The sequence below is a fragment of the Myodes glareolus genome, chromosome X (assembly GCF_982192425.1).
Source record: "Myodes glareolus chromosome X, mMyoGla1.1, whole genome shotgun sequence".
Classification (NCBI taxonomy): Eukaryota; Metazoa; Chordata; class Mammalia; order Rodentia; family Cricetidae; genus Myodes; species Myodes glareolus.
In genome coordinates this window covers 83456694-83463645 of record NC_142053.1, presented here as the reverse complement: position 1 = coordinate 83463645, position 6952 = coordinate 83456694, and the positions used below count along the sequence as shown (strand labels likewise).

The window sequence follows — 6952 nt, the reverse complement described above, 5'->3', positions numbered from 1 at the left end:
TCACTGCAACTCCCTCTTGGAAGTGGGGCGGGGTGGAGTGGGCAGAAGACAGCCTTAAATTGGCGACAGGGGGACAGGGGATCGTGCTCCTCAGCTCTCCAGTGGTCCAAATCTCAGCCACCTAGACCAGGGTAGTAAGTACCCCAGAGAACGGGGGAGCTGTGGCTGAGCTCCTGGGGGCACCTCTGCTTCTGTTCCTTTAAGGAGCTGCTGTTTAGCATTCCTGCTGCTGCCACCGCCGCTGCCTGACTCTGTACGCTGATTGGCTGGAATCAATTGAGAAGGGAGCCAGGGAGAGATGCTCTTGACTCCACTCAGATCCATCCTGGGGACCTGAGCAGAAGAGGTTCTCGCCGCACCTAGCCTTTGCCTGGGCTCCCGCTTCTTCTTTGCCGCTGGGCCTTGGCCCAGAAGCCACAACGGGCGACACGGAGCCACCAGTGCTGGAGGGGGAGCCATGGGTGCGGGGCAGCGTGGGGGCAGAGGCCCCGGGACGCCCGCCCGGCCCCAGGCCCCGCTCCGCCCGGGCACCCCCACGGGTGCCCCCCCCATCCTGGTCTGAGCAGTGCGAGTGTGCTCGGGAGCCGGGTGGTGGTGGCGGCGGCGTGGAAACTGGAGTGGGCTGGGGGGTCCGAGCCGCGGGGGGCAGTGCCATGCACAAGCACCAGCACTGCTGTAAGTGCCCCGAGTGCTATGAGGTGACCCGCCTGGCCGCCCTGCGGCGTCTTGAGCCCCCTGGCTACGGGGATTGGCAGGTGCCGGACCCCTATGGGCCAAGTGGGGGCAATGGGGCCAGCTCCAGTTATGGAGGCTACAGCTCGCAGACCCTACCTTCACAGGCAGGGGCTACCCCCACCCCTCGCACCAAGGCCAAGCTCATCCCCACAGGCCGAGATGTGGGACCAGTGCCCCCTAAGCCAGTCCCCGGCAAGAGCACCCCTAAACTCAACGGCAGTGGCCCCAGCTGGTGGCCCGAGTGCACCTGTACCAACCGAGATTGGTATGAGCAGGTAAGGACCGGCGGATGGGCGGGTGGTGGGGGCTGGTGGGACAACCCAAAAGGACTAGGGATTGGGGTCTAGGAAGTCTGGGAAACAGTAGGGATTGCTGGGGCTCCAAGTCTACGGACCCCGAGCCTTAACACTGCGGCTGACCGAAAAGATACTGTTGAAAATATGTGCATCCTTGTGTGTCTGTTTAGGGGGTCTCCATTTGAAGGGGATTGGGAGGAGCTGTTTGTGTCGGGGGTGATGGTATGGCGGAGGGGCACATTTTCTAGTGTGGGGGATTTGGGTTTGTCTCAGTGCGGCGAGGGGGGGGAGGTTGGCAGTGTCTCTGTGTCTGGCAGGGGGCGGGAGGTTCTGCGGGGGTTGTATGTGGTGTGTGTCTCCACAGGAGGGGAGGAGGGGGCATGGTGCTCTGCGTAGGGGGGGGGAACACATGTGTTTGTATGTATGTTGGGGTGTGTGGAGGAAAGTAATAGAGCTTGTGTGAATGTATGTAGTGGAACCCATGTGCGGGACTGGCTGAGCTTCATCTCAATACCATGAGTCCCTCTCCGTCCCAGTCCCTTTGTGTGTGAACGTGCACATGGATGTGCGAGGATGTCTTTCTGGATGTGGAGGTGGCTCTGTAGACGAGGCTGCAGGAGTAGTTGTGCTTGCCTGTGTGTGTCTCCATGTATATGTGTGTAAGCATGTGGTTTCAAGAGTGTACACGTGTGTGTGCCCGCGCACGCGTGTGTATATGTGTGTGTGTGTGTTGTCCCTGGTGAGAAGCGCTTGACAGGAAAAAGAGGGGAGGGGGAGGAGGCGAGACACGTCCCAAGCAAGGCTGAGAGGCTGCTGAGAAGGACAGACTCTTTTGTCCAAGCCGCTCGCTCTGAAGTGTGTGTGCTGGTGGGGGGTGAGGGGTGGGGGGTGTTAAACAAGTCTCCTTGCTCCAAAGCAGGCATATTGACTGAAGCCAGGTGAAGGGTAGCTGCCCTAGTGCAGGGTCTTCACCGAGTGGGGCATGGCCCTTGTTGGTACCCACAGATGTGGGAGAACTTAGCTCCCCAGCTCTGATTTGGCACAGCTTGGGAGCCCCTGGGTGCTGGGCACAACTCCGGCTTCCACTCCCAGCCTGAACTGCCAGCTTAGAAAATGGAAGGAGCATCTGTGGGAGAAGCAGCAAAATGGAGGCTGGGCCGGCAGAGCCAGGTCTCTGGCATGCATGGCGGAGGGCCTGTCTAGTTCTGCAGCCCCCAGGGTGGAGAGAGAGGAGGAGGCTTTGCCATTGATGGCCAGGTGCTGACTGCCCCAAGCTGGTGACCATTCTGACCATTCCTGTCCTCCTCTGAGGATGGGATGTGTTTGCACCTAGAAGAAAAAGAGGGGGCTTCTTGGAGCTGAGGGATCCTATGTACAGCCTTTCTGTCTGCCTACACCTCTTCTTGTGTCCCTAGCCTTGGTTCTTTGCCCTCTCCAGTGAATCCCCTCTCCTTTGCTTCTCCCTTACAAACACATGCTCATGCTTGGCCTGCCCAGTGGCAAATAGGTGCCAATTCCAGGGCTGGGCCCATTGGGTACCATTTCTTTACCCAGACTGATCTTTGGGTGGCAAGGGTTCTGAGTGGGAGTGGGACCAGAGCTAGAGGGAGAGCTACTCAGAGCTGAGACCTCCAAGTACCACCCAAACTGATCTTAGGGGTCATGGCTTGGCACATGTGGGCACACATGGTGCACCAGGGACACGAAAGAGCTGCATGGATTTTCTTTTGCTCTGTAGTTATTGTATTGTACTTCAGTCAGCTGTGCTGGTCTGGGGGTGGGGTCTCTGAAGAGCCAGAGATTGTTTTCTTCCTGGGACCAGGATAAAGCTAGAATCCTACCACTGACTCCTTAAGACCACAGAACAAGAGGGAGGAAATAAGGGAGGGATGGCTAGTCAGCACTCTGGAAGCCAGCCCTGCAAAGAATGGAACTGGGAAGGGGGAAGCCGAGCAGGATAAGTCCTCACCCTTCCCAGCTGCTCTCCCCTGGGGCCGGAACTTCAGAAAGGTGCAACACAGCCATTGAAATCTGGATTAGTGCTGGGACACATGGGGAGAGAGACAAGGGGGCTTCTTCAGTCTTGGAAATGATTGTGGGAATGAAGAAGCAGGTGTACTTGTCTGGGCAGAATCAGATTTCCACTGGAAAACCGGCCACAAGCATATCCTGTCAGGAAGGCTACTGTCTATGTGCTGCTGAAAATAGCCCATGTTTTGGGAATCATTCTCTTGCCTGTCTTCTCATGGCCACTGTGTGTTAAAGATCACACGTTCTGCTTCAATGTCTGTGGGCCATCAGGGTCTCCTTCACAGGGGATTTTGCCTGCTCCAGTCCTGTCCTACCCCTGGTTTGTCCTTAGACTCCTGACCAGTTCCCACCCCGACCCTTTCTTCTGGGACACAAAGGATTCAAGTCGAAAGTCCCTTGGGGAAAAAAAATGGATTAGAATTTTTACTCCCATCCATTTGAGAACTTGAATTTCTGGAACCTTTGAAGAAAGTGTAAAAATAGGGCTTCCAAGGTACTCTGACAGGAATAACATGGAGAAGGGATGAGTAGCCAAAATGCCACTGGCCTTGAAGCCTCCTATAATCCAAAGAGCACCTGGACAGGTTTTACACCCTAACTCCCAGTGTGCCCTTAGGCACACCCTACAATCTCTCTGGGTCTTAGTGTCCCCAGATGTCATGTGAAAGTGGTTGGCTAAGATGGTGTCTGCTGTCTTCCCGTATCTGACATTGTGGGAACCTATGATCCTGATGTCAGGGGGAGCTGTGCTTCAGAAACGGAGAAGTTCCCTGGCCAGGCTTCTGGGCACTTCCTATTGATGTTGGGTGTGGTATGGTTTGCCCACCAGGCTCTATCTCTGCCATCCCCCTTAGGCCAGCCCTGCACCCCTCCTAGTGAACCCCGAGGCCCTGGAGCCCAGTCTATCCGTGAGTGCACCACTGATTGGCTCAGTCTCAGACAATTGATCTGGACTAAACAAGCTGCTGGCTTTGGACTTCCACGGTTGAACGCAAGGGGAGGGGCGTGGGGTGTGCTCGCTTGGGGTCAGCCTGTCCCCATCTGTGCTCTAGTGATATCCTGTGGTGTGCTTGAGATCTTTGTGGGAGCGGGGAAGGAAGCAAATTGACTAGAGGGCAGCTGACTGGGAGGGCAGGAAACTCTGAAGGAAGCATTCTGTGTTCCCTTAGGTGAACGGCAGTGACGGCATGTTCAAGTACGAGGAGATAGTACTGGAGCGGGTAAGTTTTCCAGTAGGGAGGGTGGGAAATGGGAAGCAAGGGTTGCATCCAGGAGAGGGGAGGGCCCTGAGCAGCATTTCAAGACTCACAGGGGAGCCTTATTGAGAGTATGGGGAAACAGGGCCCTCAGAAGCCAGATCATTCATCTACCAAATAAATATTCATTGATCTTGCTTTCTGAGGCCTGGAGAATTGGGGTGGGGGGTTGGTTTGTTGAGGCCTTCCCACCCAAATGGTCAACACAGGCTGAGAAACTTCTAGGTTTCTGATGAATGTGCCCCATCCTACCATGGGGCCTGGAGAACCTACTCTGGAATATAGAGGGAGATGGAGTGCCAAGACCCTTCTTTCCTGTGCTCTCAGAATGAAATGACTATGCCCTTCCACCCCCTTCTCAGGGCAACTCTGGCCTGGGCTTCAGTATCGCAGGTGGCATCGACAACCCTCATGTCCCTGATGACCCTGGCATCTTTATTACCAAGATCATTCCTGGTGGAGCAGCTGCCATGGATGGGAGGCTGGGGTGAGATGGCCTGGAAGCAGGGCTGTGGGTGGAAGGGACAGGATGGAGGCGAGAAGACAAGGGTCAGCCTGGCAGCATGACCCTTCCGTTAGGTCAGAGAGGGAAAGGAGAAAGGGAGAGGAGAGGGAGGCTATAGAACACACGGTAGAGGGATGGTGGCATGGTGTCATGCCTCTCGGGCTTTCCCCACAGGGTGAACGACTGTGTGCTACGGGTGAATGAAGTGGACGTGTCAGAGGTGGTGCACAGCCGGGCTGTGGAGGCTCTGAAGGAGGCAGGCCCTGTGGTGCGGTTGGTGGTGCGGCGGCGACAGCCCCCGCCTGAGACTATCATGGAGGTCAACCTGCTCAAAGGGCCCAAAGGTGTGGCCCTCCTGGTTCCTAGCTCTAGCCCCCCACCCCCAGGTCCTAGGTCACAGCTGCTCCTTGAGGGAATGGAAGGGAGTGGCCTTCCTCCTAACACGAGTCCTCCAGTCCCCGCTCATAGCCTTCTTTCTTGACCTTAGGTTTCACCCCTCACTGCCCTTGGGGTGCTAGGCTGGTATTTGGGCTGGTGGGAAAGGAGCTTTTGGAAGGGACAAAAGTGGGATAGCTGGGAGGGAATCAACTTTGCAAAGTAGGAAACGTGCTGATCTCTCCTTGTGGCCCTCTCCCACCTTCCTGCTGGGTGCTGTCTAGGCCTGGGTTTCAGCATTGCTGGAGGCATTGGCAACCAGCATATCCCAGGAGACAACAGCATCTACATCACCAAGATCATCGAAGGAGGAGCTGCTCAGAAGGATGGCCGCCTACAGATTGGGGACCGGCTGCTTGCGGTGAGACAGCCTTCATGGGGGTGCCCAAGTGGTAGGGTGGGGAGAGGCAGCCCTGGTGACCCTCTCACTACACCTAAGCCTCAGTAGAGAAGGAGGCCTTTCGGAGAATTTCAAGACTATCACTTGAGTTGTGTGTACCCAGAAATCAAGACCCTAGATCTTTCCGTGGTAGGGTCAACCACCTTTATATCCCTTTAGTCCTACCCCACTTGGACCTGTTAGTATACTGGAAAACCATTCCTTAGAGCTCCCTGGAGAGGTTTCCCTTTCTAAGACCCACCCCAGAGTGTCTCCTCTTCTAGGTGAACAACACCAATCTCCAGGACGTGAGGCACGAGGAAGCTGTAGCCTCACTGAAGAACACATCAGATATGGTCTATCTGAAGGTGGCCAAACCAGGCAGCCTCCACCTCAACGACATGTATGCTCCCCCTGACTACGCCAGCAGTACGTACTCTTTGGCCTTGGTTTCGGGGGGCCGGGGGCAAAGTGTCTGTACAAATACAAATGCCCCTGTCATAACTGAGTCCAGGCCCCAGCCCTGTACTTGGGAATTGGGTGCCCTTGGGCGAGTTCTTTTCGCACCTTTAGTTTCCGTTTCAGCCTAAAGGAGCTAATGATAAATATGCTGCCTTCCTCATTGGGCTGCTGCAAGGATCAAATGGGATCATGGATGAGAAAGCCTTTGGAAAACTTAACAGAGATGTGAGGGATTATTATTAGTCACACCCCTAGCCATGCCTTTCTTTGTAGACTGCCTTGACTTCAGCTCTTTCTAAGAGGCACAGGGGGTAAGCCCAGGGTTTAGAAAAGGACTGAGGAGGAGGAACCCTGGGGTGAGAGTGGGGGAACAGATAAAGCCGAGAGCTGCAGCCTAGGGAATCAGCATCCCTGGGTCGTTTTTGCACTTGAGGTAGGATGTATGGAAAAATCCTTGAAGGGGGTTGGGAAAAATTCCATAGTGGGGGCATCTCTGGACCATTTTCTTTCTTTTTCCACCTCAGCTTTCACTGCCTTGGCTGACAACCACATAAGCCATAATTCCAACCTGGGTTATCTCGGGGCAGTCGAGAGCAAGGTCACCTACCCTGCTCCTCCTCAGGTGCCCCCTACACGCTACTCTCCCATTCCCAGGCACATGCTGGCTGAGGAAGACTTCACCAGGTAAGACCCTATCCTATTCTTTCGACCTAGAGTGGAGTGAGGATGCATTTTCTGGCCGGCAACAGTGAGGCCTTGGGACTCTAGGAGGGGACAGAGGTGGCTGCAAGAACGAGTTCTGCCGTCAGGGGGAGTGCCTAGCGAGTGGCCCAGAACAGAAAAAGCAGATCCG

General features: G+C 55.5%; 1 protein-coding gene across 4 annotated transcripts in view; it reads left to right on the top strand.

Annotated features, from left to right (window-relative positions):
* The first annotated feature begins 624 nt into the window (after positions 1-624).
* Dlg3 (discs large MAGUK scaffold protein 3) overlaps positions 625-6952 on the top strand; it is a 52438-nt gene continuing 46110 nt past the window's right edge. Inside the window, exons 1-7 of one of the 4 annotated variants that reach the window (XM_048417759.3) lie at positions 625-1010; positions 4232-4282; positions 4681-4805; positions 4998-5167; positions 5483-5619; positions 5922-6066; positions 6624-6783. In XM_048417759.3, coding sequence (XP_048273716.1) covers positions 654-1010; positions 4232-4282; positions 4681-4805; positions 4998-5167; positions 5483-5619; positions 5922-6066; positions 6624-6783 — 1145 coding nt within the window. In that variant the 5' untranslated portion in view covers positions 625-653. The remainder of the gene's footprint in view (positions 1011-4231; positions 4283-4680; positions 4806-4997; positions 5168-5482; positions 5620-5921; positions 6067-6623; positions 6784-6952) is intronic. The other 3 variants (XM_048417757.3, XM_048417756.3, XM_048417755.3) reach the window with 3 other exon arrangements.